Genomic DNA, 22,223 nt, shown 5'->3' on the forward strand with positions numbered 1-22,223 from the left:
TAATCATTGCCATTGAATATACTTGACCTAAAGAGGACAATACAGGTTTATCATCAAAATGCAATTTGAAATTATGTAAAATGTAAATATAAGACATGTCTTTCAGTTTTTGAGTATATGAGGTGATATACCCTGAGCCTCTTCACACCGGCGTATGAATGTATCGCTAACACACTCCATTCAATATACAACATGTACCTGTGTATCGCTAACACGCTCCATTCAATATACCTGTGTATCGCTAACACGCTCCATTCAATATACCTGTGTATCACTAACAAGCTCCATTCAATATATACCTGTGTATCGCTAACACGCTCCATTCAATATACCTGTGTATCGCTAACACGCTCCATTCAATATACCTGTGTATCGCTAACACGCTCCATTCAATATACCTGTGTGATGGGGGTTCCAGGCATAACAATTCCTGTAGTGATCGTAGGTGAGAGGATCTAATTCTAATTATATTGTAAAAATACTGAGTTTTACTGGGGCTCAGCATGGTTGTTATCATACACAGTCCTTTCATGCTTTACCTCTTCCAAAATTTGTTGCAGTACTGCTTCTCAAATTAATTTTTTTCACCATTCAGTTACTTGTATAATTAGAGCCTCTAAATTTTCAATCTAAAGCTTTGAAAATTGATCTGGTATTGTGTAACACCAAGAACATAAACACCTTTTAAAATAGTATATGAATTATTCTAACATACTGGACATTTTGGTGCAGATATTGAATATTCTCCAACACTGTATGGGATTTCTAATTTGTAGTCTTCTGCTGGAATCCAATAGTCCCCCACAGGTTCAGCATTCTTGAAAATCTGCAGCTTGTACATGCTCTGAGTAAATAAGATATAGTACTGTGTATAACTGTATTTTTAAGTCATATTAAAAATCAATTCACAACGCAGTATTAAGTCTTCCCCAGAAGACGTGTCGCCTGCTACTTCATTCTATATGTAATATATCACGTATAATGTTGAAAAAGTAAATTATTCAAATGGTTTTTGTCAGTTGAATACTCCTTTTAAAGGTTTTGAGAATTACTAAACATTCTTTAACGATAACTTAATTGAAATTGAAAGATGAGACATTATTATGCAATGGAATTTGTGGGAGAATCTGTTTGAAATTAAGACATTTATTAAATGTAGACTGAATGAAAACATATGTTTGAAAATATGTATCAACCTGTTACTGTGCTCTTCAAGACAATGGTAATAACCATAAGTAATTATCTGTTGGGTTTACTGCTTAGTCTTGTTGTCTTTTTATATATCCAATTTACTGTTTCTCAAGAAAAATCATAATTAGTGCTGTTCTGAAATCACATATACTGTCCTTCAGTATGGGAATTACAAATACTGTCCTTTTGTACATAAAAATACTGTCCTTCAGTTAATCATAAAATGAAATCTTCAGCAAAAAATTTTTTTGCTGTAAAAAATTCTAAGTCCCAGCAAACAGGAAGTTGATAAGCGACAGATTCGAAAATGTCTTACACAATACAGTTGGCCACACTGATGCTCTGTGCCAAATATCAGGGAGTTGCCCCATGTGGTTCTTGAGAAAACTGTGACAGAAATTTTTTGTGACGACGATGACGACACCAGACGACGATGGATAGTGATCCCTATATGTCGCCACTGCGTGTAACGCAGGCGACACAATAAACTATACATAACATGGATTATTTCATCAGATGAAAACATGTCACTCCATCATCATGAAAAATGAGCAGTTACTTGCAGAGAACAAGATGTGTTTGTGAAATATTCATACATGGTCTCATATGACCATGACCTTACAAGATGTGTTTGTGAAATATCCATACATGGTCTCGTATGGCCGTGACCTTACATAAGAATTTGACTTTTACTTGCACAAAATATTTAGTTCTAAAGTTAAAGCTGTTGTTCATTGCCTTTTGCTAATGCATGTCAAAGGTCAAAGTGTTAAGTAAGTAATGATCATATTTGAGTCTACTGTATGATGATAAGTGTTAATCATTCCTATGCAAAACTTAAACGCAAACAGACAGGGCAAAAACAATACATAAAATGCATTCAACAACCACTTGGCATGAGTGGCTTCACTTTCACTGACACAAAGTTCACTCAAGCTTCATTATCGCATTTTATGACTTTTTATTCACTTCAACAAAGATGTCTACTAGGGCATTGTCAACGAATATGCGAATATTCGTTCGATGAGATGATATTCAAATAATGATTTATGATACAAATATTCGTTATGTTTTTCTATCACAACGCGATTCCTACTTTCGATTTCGGTCGAGTATGACTATTCTGGGAATTATCGCCCCTAATACTTTGTTTTAAAATGCATAGGTAATATAGCTTGTTTAGTCGGCACTCTGAATAAATTTTCATACCCAAGCCATCAATTGGTTAACGGGTACTCAACATGCAGGGTCGTGTGTGGTTAATTAACAAAACCCGAGTTGTTACTTATTTAACAAAATCAAGGATTAGAGAATCAAGGCCACGTAAGCGGGTTATGCAAATTTTTTATGCAATTGTCATATGACTGCTACCTTCAATACCCAATGAAACAACAAAGAAAGACATTTTATTGTTTATATTCAAATTTTTATACATTTTTAAAAAATATAAACTAGAATCAAATTTTAAAATATCATAAGATTGACCCATTGGCGTTAAACGGAACAGCCTTGATGACACTCCATATTTGGTAATGATTTTACAGAAAGGTGGTACTAGAAAACCGGATTGAACTAGTTTGTAACATTTATCTACTGTGTAACAATACCTTTATTTCTACTCAGCTCAGGTAAACTGAAATTTGCCAATGGTGATAACAGAAAGCATTAAAATGTGAAATTCGGAATTTGTAACTCCATATGTTCAATTTCTATGTTCACAGAAATAATCCAAATTCAACCATAGAGTTGGCATTTTTTTCTATGAGCCGAAAGTAGTGTGTGATAAAAGAAACAAGGAAAATCTTGACTTTTGAGAATCAGGAAACGATAAAATTAAATCCCAATGAAATTTTATTTTGTACAAAAACAATGATTAATTTGAGTAGGTGAATCAAGATGGTATATGACACCTTAAGATTTATAACGTAACGATACATCCAAATACCAAATATGAATCTGTGTGGAAAGATCAAAAGGTATGGACTAGACAAAATTCAGGGACGAGAACAAAGAGCAGAAGACGTCGGATTAAAACATTGTCTGACTTTGATGAAGGGGTCACACACAACAAATAGGATTTCTATACTTACAGCATCCGGTTTCTCACTCGGTGAACATTTTTTCAGCTGGTTCACATGTTCCTGGTTGCTACTAAAAGCTGCCTCACTTGAAACACTGGTGAAATAAACAAGCCCCTAAAGTTTTGAAGATTACACAAACAAGAGCTCTGACAACAGACAAAAGGTGATCAGAAAGGTCACTGGAGCTTTCAGCATTGCAGTTAGAGTAAAATGTCAAGAGTTTACACATCAATAATTCTTTTTTAAAAAGATTGTTTCATCCTTATAATTCCAGTCTGTTCAAAATAATTCATATCGGGAGCCTCTTAATTCTAAACCTTAATGGTTAGAACAAACACGTAGGAATACATCATCTGAAAAAATAATCTGTAATTGCGGAAATATTCATGGAATTTAACATGCAAATATTAACATAGACATATTCCATATTAACTACTGTATATTGGGTAGTTTAATGAGCTGATATAAGGTATACGATTTATATAATAAAGAATTAATACATCAAAAACATTTCTTTATGGATAACAAACAGTAAACACATGGTATGACCTTCACATTAGATCTACATAAAGTGAAAGTACCAGACTTTGAAAACTGAACGACCTCTGAATCCTGTCCAGTTGCTATTCTCACGTGTAATATTTGAAGAATATGGTTGCCTAATGCAGATGGGTGCATTTGTAATTGTTGAGACACCGTAGTCATAGTGTCAGATCCCATTACCAATTATTATTAACCAATCTGAAGGCTTCTTTACTGAATGTATAGGATTAAAATTATTAGAAAATGACTTACATATAGGATGAGAATTTATCCATGTTGATAATGTCTAGAGGTGTGTAGTCCTTGTTTTTGTCAATTGAGGTCCATAAGATTTCTAAATCCTTTATGTCTTCTTTACCTTTCATATAAAAAACACGACAACACTAATGTATAACCTGTAACAGTATGAATTCATGGTTTCAAAAGAAGAAACTCCTTGAATTTAACTTATTGGAGAAAACAAAACACTTCTGTAAAACATGAGGTAATTTAAGGTAATAATCAAATTTCCTTCAACTTATCATGTCCCATTATATCTAGGATACTGTGAAATGCTTATATCTATGGGGTCCTATTTTACTATTAATTCTTCATATCAATAATTCAAATCAATGAGAAGAAAATTCATAAAACCACAGAACATTAACTGGCAAGATTGGAAATATACAAAGTTTGTGACTGTCATCTTTTATAGTCTAAACACTTGATGTTACAAATAAATAGGGCAGGTAATTGATTCATCATGGACAACCCTGAAAAAATTGGATAGAACTTGTTTTTGTTTTTGAAGTAAATTTCAATTCACTTTGCATTTACATGTATCATAACCAATATAATGGGAAACATTTGATGTCTTCTGAAATGCATTATGATCATTAAATACTAAGACATATATTTGAAGATCATTACCTCATATAGAATGATTGTATGTCACTTCACAAAAATAAACAAGAGGCCCATGGGCCACATCACTCACCTAAGTCAGATTGGTCCTGCTGTTATTTAGCTATTGTGATTTTTAAAAGATTATTCCCAAGCAAATTTTGACCCCGTACTGTGGCCTTAACCTTGCCCCAAAGGGTCACAATTAACATAACCATGATACAAATTCACAAGTATGGTATGAAATGTAAGGACTTGCGTTAAGGAATCTATATCCAAAATAAGAAAGTCCTACCTTAAATAGTTCAGTAAATATTGCTTAAGTTAGGTTTTCTTAAAAGTAGGCCGAAATCAAAGGCTAAGGTCACAAGGTCAAAAACTTTGGTACCAAAAGAAAGATCAAGTCACAAGAAATGCACATATGAAATATGAGAGCCCTATCACTCACCATTCAAAAGTTATGAGCAAAGGTTAAGTTTCTGACAGACAGATAGGGTAAAAACGTTATGCATCCCCTCCCCTAACTTTAGACATGGGGGCCAAAACAATTGAATCCACACAATTTAGGAACATTTGCATATTAATATGAGTATTCATAGATCTGTTGTTCTTGAGAAGATTTTTAACAATTCGTCCTATACATTCCCATGTATAATTTTGACCCCCCCCCCACCCCACCCTACCCCTGGGGACCACAATTTGAACAAACTTGCATCTGCACTACCTGGGGATGCTTGCATATTAATATGAGTACTTATGGCCCCGTTGTTCTTCAGAAGAAGAATTTTAAAGATTAAAGATGTAAAACTTTTATGCCCTATCCTACCCCCAGGGGTCATGATTTGAACAAACTTGAATCTACACTATATCAGGAAGCTTTCAAGTAAATTTTAACTTTTCTCACCCTGTGGTTCTTGAGAAGACTTTTAAATGACCCCCCACCACCACCACCACACACATATCCACCCCCAATATTTGCCTTTTCTTGATTATCTCCCTTTTTAAAGGAGTATAGCCCTTTATTTGAACAAAGTTTTGAAATGTTAAGGTTTTCTAGTAATTACTGATCAATAAAATAATGTCCCCTTGAAGTAGAGACACTCTCTGCTACTCTGCTAGAAAAATGTTGGTCTTCTGACAGGAAAAGCGATCATTCCTCTGTGTAACTGAACTTACCTTTAGCATACACACACAAGTGATAGATATCCTTTGGATCTATGACACCTGTGAAATAAGTCACGTCATTGACAGTCTCTGTTTGGTCATTGATTAGCTTGGGGTTTATTGGAGCATCTGGAATCTAAAATGAAAGAACCATTCAATATTTGATGCATCTACTTACTACAGGTTTTATATACAGGTAATGAGCTCAATTTTGACACGTGTTCCTATGACAAGTAATGAGCTCAATTTTGATATAAATTTCTCTGACAGGTAATGAACTCAGTTTTGACACGTGTCTTTATGACAGGTAATGAGCTCAGTTTTGACACGTGTCTTTATGACAGGTAATGAGCTCAGTTTTGACAGGTGTTCCTATGACAGGTAATGAGCTCAGTTTTGACAGGTGTTCCTATGACAGGTAATGAGCTCAATTTTAACACGTGTTTCTATGACAGGTAATGAGCTCAATTTTGATATGTGTTTCTCTGACAGGTAATGAGCTCAGTTTTGACAGGTGTTCCTCTGACAGGTAATGAGCCCAGTTTTGACAGGTGTTCCTATGACAGGTAATGAGCTCAGTTTTGACACGTACGTGCTCCTATGACAGGTAATGAACTGTTTTGATATGTGTTTCTCCGACAGGTAATGAGCTCAGTTTTGATATGCATTTCTCTTACAGGTAATGAGCTCAGTTTTGACACGTGTTCCTATGACAGGTTGCACCACACTATGAAAGACTCCAATAACAACAGAAATCAAAAGGATAGCATTTTTAATAAAGCTACCATAAACTTAAAATGTGATTGTTGAAATGAAAATATTTAGTGTCTTTTACAGAAAGATAATAAACAAAATATTGATAGAGATGTGTACCAACCTTGAAGCCAATTTTGGATGAGGTAGGGTTATACAAGACAATGGATCCATTGAAACCCCGAGTTCCGTATTGTGTCAGAATCACAGAACTGGCTGGGCTATAAAAAAAAATCCTTTGCATTTTCCAAAGCATGACAGGAAGTTGCTAACATCAGTCATAAACTATATACTGTTATATAGGTATCTGTAGAGAAGACTTGTGGCATATATGGTGCCTCCATACACACATGCAAAGTAATTGATAATTAATTTGTACATATAAAAAAATATCATACATCAAAAGATGTTAAGACTTTTTCAAGCTTAGTCACAAAATGAACTAGACCTGTCCTAACATGACTGATACCCCTACAGGGCTTGCCCATATTGTGACATATTTAAAATGCTGTATAGCTGAAGACCAGAAAGACACAATTTAAGTCTCAATATTATTCACATTTCACAATGGTACAAGGTACAGGATACACTAAATTCCTTTCACCTCAATATCTATAAATAATCATAATGTAATAAAAAGTGAACAAATTCTTCAGAAAAATTCATGCACTAATCTCTAAAGGTAATTCCCCATACCACATCTTAGTATTGAAAACCCTACAGATTTCTATCAAAATTTGCATGTATTTTGTTGAGGATGTATATTGACCAAATTCCTGAAGAAAAATATGTTTAGCGGCCTTTCCCAGAGTACAGCCACTTCTAAAAATAGAACATATCACTTTAAAACAAGCAGTGTTAATATATATATATTCTAAGGCACTGTCTTTATTTAAATGATAGAAATAAGTTTCTTTCATATGAATTGAAGAAAATGTATTGCATCTGACTGTTTTCAATAATTTTTCATCTACTGAACCATGTTCTTGGTTTCGAGGTGATGACAATGCAATGATTAGTCAAATTTTGACTAATCATAGCCTATCATATCAGGAAAATTGTGTTTCAAAAATTTATTAAACATTTCAATATGTTTTACCTTTACACTCCAGCAATCATTTAATATATGAAGTAGATAGGGTATCGGATAATTTGAGAGCCCAATGACCCCCTCTAGGTTAAAAACCTTGTAAAAACGCATATTGGAAAATGGTGTCTAAAATTCCCATCTCTGCAAACATGTTTCAATAATTTCATCGTTTACATTACTAAATTACCATTTCAAGAAATATTACAGGGTGGTTTTTGAAAAACAGTTTAAAACATTAAAACTTCAAATAGCTAAAAACCACTTTCATTGATTGCCATAAGCTTTAGGGATCGGGCTTGAAGTTAGAAAAATCCTAACTTTACTATGGAGCTTACTAAATCCATAGCTTACGTCATAGGAACACTGACATGACGTCACAATAGATGAAAAAATAAGATTATGTAGCCAGATCTAGTTGGAACAAAGTAATGTAGATCAGAATGATTTTTACATTTTTAACGCTCTTCAAAGAAAACTAACCTATGCTAAAGTTACAAATTTTGGGAAATTCAAATATTTTAAAACACCCAAATTCTGCATTCCTCGCCCACTTTGTAATTTTTAATTCCTGCTAGTTTTTAACAATACGATACAGCCATGTGATGTGAGTGTTAACATGTAACTACCGCATACATTCCGAGTCGTTTTAATCAAAACATCAGTAAATGTCATGTCCGGCCAGAAAAGTGTTTTAGATAAAAGAAAATTACATTACAACACCCATGATCCATACTGTATGTACAAGAACACAAACGTACGACACCTAGGCCTAGAGATAGGGCCTAAATATGTGACAAATCTGTCAGCGTATGATCTAAATTGAACACCCTGAAATCGTTAGACACAACAGAGATATGCACATACATTATACATGTACATGCACATTTATTATGGATTCGGAGGCCCTCGAAAGCGATTTTTGTCGTGTAAATGAATATAAAAAATTTGCAAGGGGGGGGGGGGTCTTACAATGTTAGTATAGCTTTAGATTATGCATATATTTTATTCAGATCATGACAACATTGATCGTATTCTTTCAGGTTTAAATAAATTATAGGGAAAACATAACAAAAATATGTGACTATCTGTACATGTAGCACACAAAAAGTTGCATTTTGTTGAATAGGAGATCATATCCTTGGGGGCGTCACTCATTACTTCTTTCATATGGTGTTCATTCCTTGGGAATTCTACCCCCAAGTCTATGATAGGTTCTTTCTTATATATGTAAGACTCTAAAGTGCGATGGTTGCTCCAAAGTGCGATGGTCACGCCAAACCCCGATGGTCTGCGCCAAAGTGCGATGGTTTGTTAACGTTATGGACGCCAAAGTGTGATGGCCACGCCAAAGTCCAATGGTGTAGAGTTCAGTAACGTTTGTGACATCATTCTTAAAGGAAACATCGCATGTTTTTAAACTTTTTAATTTTTTCAGCAAAATTAATTCATTTCATGCCTAAAACTACTTTACATGTGTTTTAAATGAAACCGTTTGCGTAGTTTTCGAGTTTGAAAGCGATGAAATTCAAATCTTGCGATATGCATATTTTCTTCGATATTTTACGCACCATTATCTGTGACGTCATATGCGACCTCGAGCGAGAAGATTTGAAAACAGTTGTTAGCCATTTCATAAACAGATTAGATTTAATTGACAAACAAACAATTATCACATTAACGGCTTGTAAATAACACTGCATTAGGGTGTTTTGTGCCATTTAAGGGTGTACTTGCTGTCAGTAGAGAGGCTTTGGACTGTGTTTTTTTCAATTTTCGAAGGAAGGTATGAGGGACAAGACGTGAATATTTTTTGTCGGCACAACGACTTTGCCATAAAAAACCCAGTAGAATTTGTCCCTGTACTTTTTCAAACAAGCACTTGGACAAAGACGTAGATAAACTGCGAGAAAATGGTTCTATCGAAGCTACCCACTGTTACATATAGGCCTACGGCTTATGCTTTCCGTTCTGCTCTCAAATTCAATACACACTCACACCAACTGACCTTCACCTTGTCACACCATATGGGCAGAACTTCGCTAGCAGTGTCTACCCATGTAAACATTATTTACTCGCAGATTTCATACTCGATTTCCTCGCTACATTTGGTAGTTTTAAAAAAGAAATTTGAAGATGAAAGATAATTGAACTTTCAATTATAAATAATAAAATATGATATTTTCCAACTTTGAATTGAATTATAATGCTTTCATTTTTTTTTTAAAGGAACACGTACGTGTTTACAACAACGTACAGCACGCCGCGCTCCCACTTCCTAAGTAATAACGTGTAGATAACAAAAAAACCAAAAAAAATAATGATTAATAAAATTGCTTGAATAAAATAATTTAAAGGCATTGGGATTTTCACCATAAGTTTGATAATTTTCATTATTTTTTTTTTTCGAAATGCACCCGTGACAGTAGGCCTAGTTGTCAATGATACATAATCGTATCATAATTTAGATCTATCTAACTTCTCCAAAATAAATTTAATAATAATTGCACTGTTTATTTTCAAAAAGCAACAACGCTAATTACAGTTGTTTACAGAAATGACATTACCATATTCTGTTTAGACAGTGATCCCATGTAAACATTATTTACTCGCAGATTTCATACTCGCTTTCCTCGCTACATTTGGGCCGCTATTTGCATGCACTGGTGGCTAAAAGATATAAGACTCGGGAAATTTGTTAACATCGAAATAAATGTTATCCATGGTAAATTTATTAGGCCCCTAAAACCCGAGTTTTTAAAAATATCTAACACTACTTTTACAACAAGTTGATCGACGAAGGTCGAATATGACGTCACTGTACCACGTGACTACCTATCTAATTAACTAGGCTTTTTGAAATCGGGGCTTAGATTTAAGTCCGTATTGTGGCTAATTATCGCAATACTTCAGCGAACGAACTATTACAATTAATTTCTATAATCATAAGGAAGATAAAATGCATATAATTTTGTATACTTTGAAAACACGATATGTGTCCTTTAACGTCTTTCAAAATAAAACCGAAGAAATGCAACACGGACGACAGCAACGGCAAGGTATACAAGGTTGAGGATAGTGAGATCGGCAAAGTACATTTGCTGTCGAACTATCTACTTCGCCAATACAGTCTTTAATGCATGGTTATTCATTACTTGTGACATACACGTAATAAAATCCTGGGGATATGCTATGATGCAAAACATTCTGTACGATTTCGCGTTGGAAAATTTTGTGTTTAATTACACGACAATTAGATGGTAATGATATAAATTGAACTTCTTATTTTTTATGCATGGATTTTGCACTGATATTTAAGTGAAACAACACACGGTTGGTACAGTGTGTACCAAAACACCGTGTCGTTTACAAACTAATGGATTTCGGCATGTCACACCATCGCACTTTGGCGTGTCAGACCATCGCACTTTGGCGCATGAGTGTGGTCCATCGCACTTTGGTGTGTCATACCATCGGGGTTTGGCGCAGACCATTGGGGTTTGGCGTGACCATCGCACTTCGGAGTCCCATCGCACTTTGGAGTCTTACATATATATATTACTTTGGTATGTGTGTGTTAATGAAAATGTCTTGTATATAATGGTATTACTTAACCTATACAGTGTTAGTGGTTGTTTAGGTATGATATACATTACACTTTATCTTTGATGCCCGCTGGGATCGGCCCCGGGCATGGTCTTGTCTGCTATGATGCCTGCTGGGAGTGGCCTCAGGTATGTTTCAGTCAACTAAATGCTTGCGGGTATCGGCCTGCTCACGTTTCTGTTTAGTAGTAGTCTGTTTGATGCTCGCTGGGATCAGACCCGGGCATGGTCCAATGCTTGTATGCCTGCTGGGATCGGCCCCAGGTCATCTTTGGTGCTCAAAGCCCTCTGGGATCGGCCCCGGGCTTGATTTGTTGCTAAGGCCCGCTGGGATTGGCCCCGGGCACACTTTGTAATTAGCTTTATACATAGTTTTCTAATTAGGTCAGGTTTGATAGTTATTTGGTTAGGATAGTAATGAGTAGCCCCCAGAATGCCAAACTTCAATTTATGTTTCATGTGTTGGTATTTTATACAAGAGGTATTGATATGTCCATGTATGTAGTTTTTATATTTAGGGGTTTTCATGTGAACCCAAATAAACTCTACACTTAAACTCTATTGGTTGTTTATAAATAGGAGATTCGATATTTCTACCCATCATTAATGATCAGAAATCACAAAAGAAATGGCCTACAATAGATACATTGACAATTGGCAACACGATTTAACATCATAATCTGTAATATTTGCAGAAATCTCACGGGAATTACTGTACGACTGTGGGTCATAATGCAATGTGTATGGAGAGTTTACGACTTCGCGATGTATATAACTATAAGCATTTTCTCTCCCGAGCATTGTCTTGTATAAAACCGGCTTGTTTGTATTATTGCGATTCATATGTTGTTGATTTTTAATTCTAAATTAATGCTGTTTGCTTTCAAACAATCAGTCCTAATATGGTCTACAAAATTCACCAAAATGCCATTGAGTTCGTTGAATGTGTGATAACGTTTATGACTTGTGAATAACGTTTCTAATGTTATTTGACGTGGTCTGGGGAATTACTTTAAACAGGGAATCTTTTAAAAACATATATGCCCCCTATGTGACATCTTTTCAACATTAAGATGCCTATAGTGATAGTGGAAAATATGGGTCATTTATTAGTTAGAGGCACCCATAATAAGTTTGATCTCTCAAAATACTGAGCAAACATTTCCAAATAAACATCACTCACCTGAGTCACCTTGGCCCATATCTAAAGATTTTTCCTCTATATTCACATGCAAAACTTTGATCCCTATTGTGGCCCCAGCCTATCCCTGGGGGACATCTAGAAACTTGAATCTGCATTATGTTAGGAACCTTTCAGGTAAATTTCTACTTTCCTGGCCCAGTGGTTCTTGAGAAGAAGATTTTACTTATATATTCACATGCAAAACTTTGATCCCCTATTGTGACCTCATCCTACCCCTGGGGGCCATGATTTTAAGAAACTTGAATCTGCAATGTGTCAAGTACCTTTCGTGTAATTATAAACTTTCCTGGCTCAGTGGTTCTTGAAAAGAAGATTTTCAAAGGTCTTACCTATATATTAGTATGTAAAATTTGAGCCCCTGCTGTGGCCCCATCCTAAGCCTGAGGATCGATTTTAACAAACTTGAATCTGTACTATGTCAGGAAGCTTTCATGTAAATTTCAGCTTTTCTGGCTCACATGCTTCTTTAGAAGAAGATTTTTAAATGACCCCATCCTATTTTTGCATTTTTGTGATTATCTCCCCTTTAAAGGGACTGATTCACGATTTTCCCCAAAATTTTGTTTTCACTTTTAATGATCAAAATCTACTGTCTAATATGTTGAAAAGATTTCACATAAAAATTAAGGTTATACATTAGCACAGAAGCTCATTTTAGGGAGTTTATTATTTGTTTTGTAAACAAAGATTGTGGTATGTTATTGTTTACGAAATTTTCAAAAGAAATGGATATTGATCAAAGTTTATCATATCTTTCACATTTCAACCATTCTTTGGGTAAAATATGTCATCTAAAAGTTAATACTTGTGACTCTGCAGAATTAAGATGCTTTATATTACAAAAGTATTGTTTCACTGGTTTGTTTGTATACATCAAAAGACTCGAGTCTTTGTTTACATAACACAGATTTAAGGCTAAAATATTGCTTTTATTCTTGCATTCAGAAAGTCAAAATTTTGGTAGTCAACATTAAATGAGTTATATTTTTAATGTTTAACATAAAAAATGAAAAATATTTGTCTCAAAAATCGTGAACCAGTCCCTTTAAACCCCCTTCATTTGAACAAACTTGAAGGCCCTTCACCCAAAGATCCTTTTCGCCAAGTTTGGTTGAAATTGGTCCAGTGGTTCTGGAGAAGAAGTCGAAAATGTAAAAAGTTTACAGACATACAGGCATACGGACGGACAGACGACGGACAAATGGCGATCAGAAAAGCTCACTTGAGCTTTCAGCTCAGGTGAGCTAAGCACTAGTGAAATAAAAAAAAAATTGTCCAATCATGATGAAAACATCAGATGCACATCATTATATGGTGAATGAAGATTGCAAAAAATTTCAAAAAAATTCATGAACTAGTCTCTCAGAAATCAAGTCAACAAACAGACAATACCTCCCTAAACTTCATTTGAGGAGGTTATAATTATATGCAATACATGTATATGTAATAAGAAGTATATCATATGCATATCATATATGATTCGCAACATTAACAAATCTTGATTGAGAGAGAGAAAACTGTTAAGTACTTATACACTTCACTTGTACATGGATTACAAACAAATATCAGAGACTTACTTGATCATTAAATTGCCAAGGTTTTTGGTCTCAAAGGTTTTGGGTTTCTTTGCTGTCTCCTGTTCATGAAACGAAAGTCATGTCAATATATCCATGTATAATGTCTTAATAAGGCAATAAGGCATATTCTAGTATAAAAATCTTGTCAGTGCAAAAACTGAAACCCCTTTTATGGCTTCAGGAATGTTGGTGTAAGCCAATTTGAATTTACAATACATGAGGATGTTTCCATATTAATTTCACAAATGGCACCCTTCTGGTTCTTAATCAGAAGATTTTCAAAGAATTTACTTTATATATTCGTAGGTAAAACTTTGAAGCTCTACACAACCTCAGAACTCATGATTTGAATAAACTTGAATCTTCATTTCAGGGGAGCAGCTCTGAGCTTTCAGCGATTTTTAAGCACAGCACCCTAATTTCATTTCTACATTTGAACTTGAATCCCTGTTTCCAAGTATGCTTTGTTGTAGGTTTGGTTGAGATTGGCCCTGTGGTTCTTGAGAAGTTGAAAATGTGAGAAGTTTACAGATGACAGACGGACAATAGACAAATTTTGCTCAAAAAGCTCTCTTGAACTTCTAGTTCAGGTGAGCTAAAAAGAGTGAATAAATATCTAAGTTGAACTGTGTATCTCTGTATCATCTAAACTGAACCATTATTTGTTTATGTCAGGCAAAATTGTAGGACTAGATGAAATAATTTGAGAGTTTCACTTAAATCAAACATTATCTGTTGAATAAACATTTTGGTATGATATTTTCAAAAAATTATATGGGTGCCAGGCAGGCCCTAATAATTCTGGTTAAAACAGGTGAAATAATGTATGGCATGTCGTACAGCCTCATAAATACATACGTGCGATAATTTAATGGTGTTTTTACAAGGTGAACAAAATTTGTCGAAATTCAGACCATACAACTTTAATCTTCAAGATTGGCAGTACATGTAGTTGTTTTTGAGAGGGTATTGTGGTTGCCCACTTGACACATGGGTTTTCTCTGATTTCTTCCCACATTAATGGCCAATATTCAAGCCAACAAAAACATTAATATAAGTTGTAAAACTTATCTGCTAGTCATTATAAAGTAAAGTTAGTTTACACTTCTTGAAAACCTAGAAATCACTGATTCAAGCTCTAAAACTTACTTTATCAGCTGAATCTGGTATCCAAGGACTCACTTCCAACATTTTAACACACTCCCCTGGTGAATGCAATCCAATCATTGGGTGATATCCACCTCTAGGATTCACATTGACGGTTGTGGAATACATCTAACAAAATACGCTGTGCAGTCAGTTTTAAAATGCATTTAGAAATCTAGTGCAAATTATAGCAACGTAAGCTTGTAGATATATTTCCTATAATTTACTACAAATTACTGAGATATAATTTTTCTAGTTTCATAAAATCTTAATTTCTTTCTTTGAAACTATCAGATAGAACACAATTTAGACGCACATGACCCTTGATGGTTACCCAAGTGTCACACTAAGTAGAACATAAATTGCCGATGGATGTATTGTGGGATGGTTCAAAACTCTGAGAAATAGATGTCCTCATGGACAAAAAGGACATTTAATTCTTCTGATTCTGGTCATTATCAATCTTTGTGCCAAATGTGGGTCCTGACAAATATTTCTCCTTCAAAGTTTAAATAAAAATTATCGTATCTGTAAATACCAATAGACAGTACAATATAATTTAGTATTCATAAAAGGATCTGGAAACAAGTTATATAGTATCCTTGTGTTTGATTCTCGATCAGACATACCCCCTGGTCATAAGCAACCTTTATTGTTCAAAGCATGAGCCAGATGTTCAGGACTAAAAACAATTTATATGGATGACTCCGATGCAATGCATTTTCAGTTCATGAGGGAGTCCCATCCTGGGAGCAGAATCACTAACCCAAGAGTTATGAATTTCACAATTTTGATAAAGCTTCTCTTCTTATTACTTTCATGTCCAGAAGTTAAGAAGATTACTAAAGAAATAATGCATCAATGATCACTATCTGCACAATAAAACCCACCCTAGAACTAGAACCAATCAATTTCACAATTTTGGAAGAGACATATATCGTTAATATGGTCCATGAGTAAAGACGAATTTTAAGATATTGCATCAAATTTTAAGGATATGACCCCCACCTCTCAGGTTCCGGGGATTCAGTGACCATAAAATGCTAACAAATGACAATGAAAAGCCATCAAGTGCAATAGGTCACCGGGAGACTAAGGTGACCTAAAAATAATAATATATAAATGGTATCCATTATAGAAAAATATTTATGCCGCAAACTGAAGGGAACTTGACATTAAATATATCATTTCAATACCTGCTTGAACTCAATTACACTCACTACAAATAACAAACTTATTCTTTACAGCTGTATATAATGGTAAAACACATATTTATCATACAACATGGAATTCAACAAACATATTAGATTTTAATTTATAGGTATATTTCATATGTTGTTATGAAAAACATATACCACAAATGATTGATTACCATAAGTTGATAATATACACAGTTTAGGAAAAACTGTGCTGAATTTCACATTCTCACACTAATATTGATGTAGATAACCTTGTAAACCCTACAGCTGATAATTATAGTTTTCTCTCTCACCATTTTATTGTGCTGTTCTATTTGAATTTCGACTTTCATCTTATAGGATTTTAACCAAGTAGTTCTACCTATAAGATGATGTCATTTATCTTTAATTTTCAGAGCACCCAATTGAACTCTAAGCATGTAAATTTACCTCGACACCATTTTTGAAGAATTTGGTTACTCTAGAATCCACATCGTACTCCAGACTCATGATATCCCCTTTCTGACATGTTTCTTTCTTCACCCGCGAGTAACCAGACTCTAAAAATATGCTGAAGGAAAAATATCAAAGACATTTTTTATAGGAATACTTTGTACAATTCAAAAGTTGAAAATAACTAAAGGGAAACCATTAAGCAAATCTTTAATTGTAGAAATTGATCATATTCTAAACTTCTGAATAAACGAAGTCAGGCTTAAATTTACTGTAAGGTTACTATGAGAACTTGGAATAACTTAATTATCTTGTGCAAAAAGTGCTGCGATATGAGACAGAGGCCAGCAACTGTTTCACGAAGCCATTGCTGTGTATACACATGTGCTTGTCACTAATCATTTTGTCAGACGTACATCCCCTCAGGGTCACTCTTGTAATCTTTCCAGAGGTACATTTGCATTGTTTATGGAAAACTTTCTGCCTGAAGCACGATTTTAATGGGTCTTGACATATGTGGTTACTTTTGACTTTTCTTTTGAAGTAAACGTACAATGTATTTTACTCATCTTAATGCATCAAAATTTCAGAGGATAATGTTTAAATCTTTTATTTCACTACTGTCTCCAAAGCATTGTTTTTACAGAAAGAGCACCAATTAATGGCTTTGATCATTATCATTTTGTAATTAACGAGGGTCAATATACCACACCTTCGTACATCATGTTTCACAGGTCTAGTGTTGTGTTGATTACAACATGTTAAATGCTTGTTCAATATTTTGATTTTATATTTGAACATTGGCTATGAGTCGGATCTATTAAAACTTTAATTAATGCTACAAAATCTCATACTTTACTGAAATTAACATTATTTCCCTGAAGATTACCACGATGTATCGTCAACTGCCCTATTTCGGCGACTGACCAGAATCGGTGACCTTTTGTTTACGTGTGCGCGTTGTCGTTTCCGGGTGTTGATTATGTCATCAATTTCGCTGTAGTGTTTGCAAACATACACAGAGCATGTCTTCATTTTTTCCGAAAATGAGCTACTAGAAGGTGAGTATGCAAAAAATCAACACGAGCACCCCCAAAATAAGCCCATTTACTTATCACTTTTTCAAGCAAACCTTCAAATTAATATAAAGTATACCAAAAGTCTAGAATTCCACACTATGTTATTTTATTCATTGATGTTTAGTTGCACATTCCTCCTGTATTTATGTTTTTACAGTTACAAACTTTTGGCAAACCTATATCAATGATGGTCACCGAAATAAGTGACGTCAACATTTTAAGAGCACAAAGTGACATGTTCTTTGTTACAAAAATATATTCAATTAACGTACGAATGGATTTGGAATTTTTGGATGAAAGTAAAGGAATTTAATTACTTTAAAGGTGGGCGTATTGTTTATTTATTTATTTCAAGTGACCACTAAGGTCACCAAAACTGGTCAGTTGACGATATAATGTCAAGATTACTGTTCTCTAAAAAATTTTGATTCATGTGCTGTATACAAATAATCAAGTGTTGTTTCTGTTTATCTTACACCTGAACTCCATTTTCTCCGCAGTTTGAGGCCTAAAAAGGGGAGTGCGTATTAATCACAAATGCATAATATATTTGGCAAAATATAGTATATGGAGTGCCAAATTAACATAAACTCATTGAAGCTATCTTTAATCATTTAAAGATATCATCAATTCATTTGGTGCAAGCAACAATTCAGTTAAAGATATCATCAAATAATTATTCTGAATTATTGTGCACATTAATTGAATTGTTGATAGCATTATTTAATCTGCAATAATTCATTTAGAGAGAGCAACTATCTCATTAGAGATATCTTCAATTCAACATATCCACAATTGAATTAATGATCTCTTTAATTGAATTGTTAATGTGTTTAAAAGAATTGATGCACGCATTAATTCCTTATACAAAATCTTTGTAAGTAATTAAAGATATCTTCAATCGAATTAAACAGATCATATCATTATATACTACTCAAAATTTGATAAGGATCATAGATATTTTTCTGTTTAAAAAATTAATAACTGCATAACTGGCAATATTGTGTCCAAGTGAAATTAAAAACGTCTTCAACAAACTTGCACGTGCATTTCATGCCATGGGAAATGCGTTTCTCATCACAGTTTATGCTTTTGCTACCATTGCACGATTTTCACTCAGGCATCGGTGTCTGATTCTTTCTAAAATTTCAAACTCACATGAGTGTTTACACTATGTTTATCAACACAATGCCCCCTCAACGTGTAAGGCGTCGCCTGACGACAGAACAACTGAGCAGATGTATTGGAATGCTTGACGCTGGCTATTCACAATGTGACGTTGCAAATGCACTAAACGTCAGCCAGAGCGTTGTAAACAGGGCCTGGAACCGACAGCAAACTTTTGGTACAGCAGCACACCGACATAGCGGTGGTCGTCAGAGGTCGACAACCCAACGCCAAGACCATTTTGTGGCTCTTCAGGCACGACGCCATCCCTTCTAGACAGCAACCAGCCTACGTAACGACCTCCTGAACGCCTCGGGGGTGAATGTGTCCACTCAGACGATACGGAATCGGCTTCACAATGCAGGTCTCAACTGGAGAAGGGCATGTGTTTGAGTCCCTCTGACCGTTCGACACTGGCGGGAGCGATTGGACTGGGCTGAAGATCATGTCACTTGGACACAGAACGGTTGGGTTCAAGTTCTGTTCACCGATGAGTCCAGGTATTGTTTGGACTTTACAGACAGGAGGCACCGAGTGTGGCGACAACAATGTGAACGTTTCCATGATGCCAACATCAGTGAACATGACCGTTATGGTGGTGGTTCGATCATGGTCTGGGGTGGAATCAGTAGGGATGGAAGAACAGATCTTCATGTCCTGGAGAGGAACAATGACGGGGGTGCGGTACCGGGATGAGATCCTCGATGTTTACGTCAACCCTACGCTGGTGCTGTTGGCCCTGAGTTCATCCTGATGGATGATAACGCCCGTCCTCATCGCGCCAGGGTGGTGGAGCAGTACCTTCAACAGGAGACAATTGTCCGTATGGACTGGCCAGCGCGCTTGCCGGACTTGAACCCGATTGAGCATGTATGGAACATGCTGCAGGTTGCCCTTTCATGCCGTAGAGCACAACCCACGACTTTGGCAGAGCTCGGAAACGCCCTCGTGGAAGAGTGGAACAACCTTCCCATTGGAAACATCCGGGTGCTTATTGACAGCATGGCTCGACGTTGTCAAGCTGTCATTGATGCAAGGGGAGGCCATACCCGGTATTGACACTTTATCGATTAAGTGTAATGATGGACTATCCCCAAAAACTGTGTATAAATTCTTTCTCTGGTTTGCTGTTAACTTTTTGTAATGAAATGCCTTTTGGAGTTGTTATCAGATTTCAAGCATTCCGTATTGATAAAAGTTCATGCCGTTCATGAATTTTCATTCATAACCTGAGTAAACACGTTTCTGAGTCAAATTTATGTCTTTTGTTATGTTAGTGGTAAATTACACACATATAACCTAGTGATTCTTATCAAATTTTGAGTAGTATATAAAATACTGAGCTCCAAATAAAATTATGCAACCAATAATATCACCACATGCATCAATTTAATTGATGTGGGCAATAACTGAATTGACAATCTGTACTCTTGGGGTTCTTAAGAGAAAAAAATTTCAGATGATTTTCAAATATAAAACCAATGTTAAAGTTTCAACTCCTATTGCAGTTACATCTGGCTCCACAGATTATGGATGAACAAATCTGAAACTACACTACAAGAATATGCTTGTATATCATATTGACACTATATATAACATAATCAATTTCAACCCCTATTGTGAACCAGCTTTGGTTAAGGATAATTTCATACACATTTCAGCTTTTCTGGTATATCTTAACTATTTTGGAACACCCCCTACTTTACAATAGGATATGGCCCTTCATATAAACAAGAGGCCCATGGGAACCTAAATCATTTTGATAAGACAGATCAAAGACAATATCCCCTCTCCCATTTTCAATCTTGGAAGCTTAACAAAATACCCCCCGATCTTCCATCTCTATAAAATATCTCCTGATCTTCCATCTCTATAAAATACCCCCTGATCTTCCATCTCTATAAAATATCTCCTGATCTTCCATCTCTATAAAATACCCCCTGATCTTCCATCTCTATAAAATATCTCCTGATCTTCCATCTCTATAAAATACCCCCTGATCTTCCATCTCTATAAAATATCTCCTGATCTTCCATCTCTATAAAATACCCCCTGATCTTCCATCTTTATAAAATATCCCCAGATTTTCCATCTTTTTATAAAATATCTCCTGATCTTCCATCTCTATAAAATATCTCCTGATCTTCCATCTCTATAAAATACCCCCTGATCTTCCATCTCTATAAAATATCTCCTGATCTTCCATCTCTATAAAATACCCCCTGATCTTCCATCTTTATAAAATATCCCCAGATTTTCCATCTTTTTATAAAATATCTCCTGATCTTCCATCTCTATAAAATACCCCCTGATCTTCCATCTCTATAAAATACCTCCTGATCTTCCATCTCTGGGTCAAGAAAATAAGACAGACATACACTTACCCTCCATCATCTGCATGATAAGCAAAGGAATGTCTATTCCATCCTGGTTGTCTGTTAGCCTCATACGTGGCTGGAGCTATACCTATCGTAATGGCCTTATCCATTCCCTCATCCATAATTCCTGATAAAGAAAACAATACTTACATCAATAATTGTTATTAAATCTGCGTTGGCCAGAATACGGTTGTAATCGCATTTCAGTAAATATCAATTTGACCACGAGTTTATGTTTTAGAATGTGGTTAAATATTGCAAAAGTAGAATTTTAAAAAATATTATTGCAATAGTGCAATCAGATTATAGATATATATTAAAAGAAATAGAATAAACAGTACACAATGTTAACTTTATGTACTGTTTATTCTATTTCTTTTAATATCTTATACTGGACACTGATTTTTAAAAAATAAACAATATATATATATATATATATATATATATATATAGAATAATCCAAATAGAAAGAGTTGATATCACACAGTCAAAATAATTAAATAATAAAAAACAGGAAAATATGCAGTTCCAATATATATATATATATATATATATATATATATATATATAAAAGCACAAAAACCCAACAACACCCTACTTTCTTAAAGTGTCGGATCTGAGAAGATACAAGGCCAGTAAAGAAATTTATAAAAGCACTGAAAAGGCCACGACACTGTTGGTTATTTAAAACTCAAATTTTCGACGCAACCCGCGTCTTTATCAAGAGACATAAAT

General features: G+C 34.9%; 1 protein-coding gene across 1 annotated transcript in view; it reads right to left on the bottom strand.

The window, feature by feature from the left end:
* The window catches only part of LOC125679294 (uncharacterized), a 280,879-nt gene that overhangs the window by 134,790 nt on the left and 123,866 nt on the right, over nt 1-22,223 (bottom strand). The window contains exons 34-42 of the mRNA XM_056154454.1: nt 21,495-21,615; nt 16,862-16,982; nt 15,237-15,362; nt 14,088-14,146; nt 6,739-6,835; nt 5,874-5,997; nt 4,068-4,173; nt 3,282-3,366; nt 716-844 (exon numbers count right to left, since the gene is read on the bottom strand). Of these exons, the coding sequence (XP_056010429.1) occupies nt 716-844; nt 3,282-3,366; nt 4,068-4,173; nt 5,874-5,997; nt 6,739-6,835; nt 14,088-14,146; nt 15,237-15,362; nt 16,862-16,982; nt 21,495-21,615 (968 nt within the window). The remainder of the gene's footprint in view (nt 1-715; nt 845-3,281; nt 3,367-4,067; nt 4,174-5,873; nt 5,998-6,738; nt 6,836-14,087; nt 14,147-15,236; nt 15,363-16,861; nt 16,983-21,494; nt 21,616-22,223) is intronic.

Source organism: Ostrea edulis, chromosome 2 (genome assembly GCF_947568905.1).
Source record: "Ostrea edulis chromosome 2, xbOstEdul1.1, whole genome shotgun sequence".
NCBI classification, from domain to species: Eukaryota; Metazoa; Mollusca; class Bivalvia; order Ostreida; family Ostreidae; genus Ostrea; species Ostrea edulis.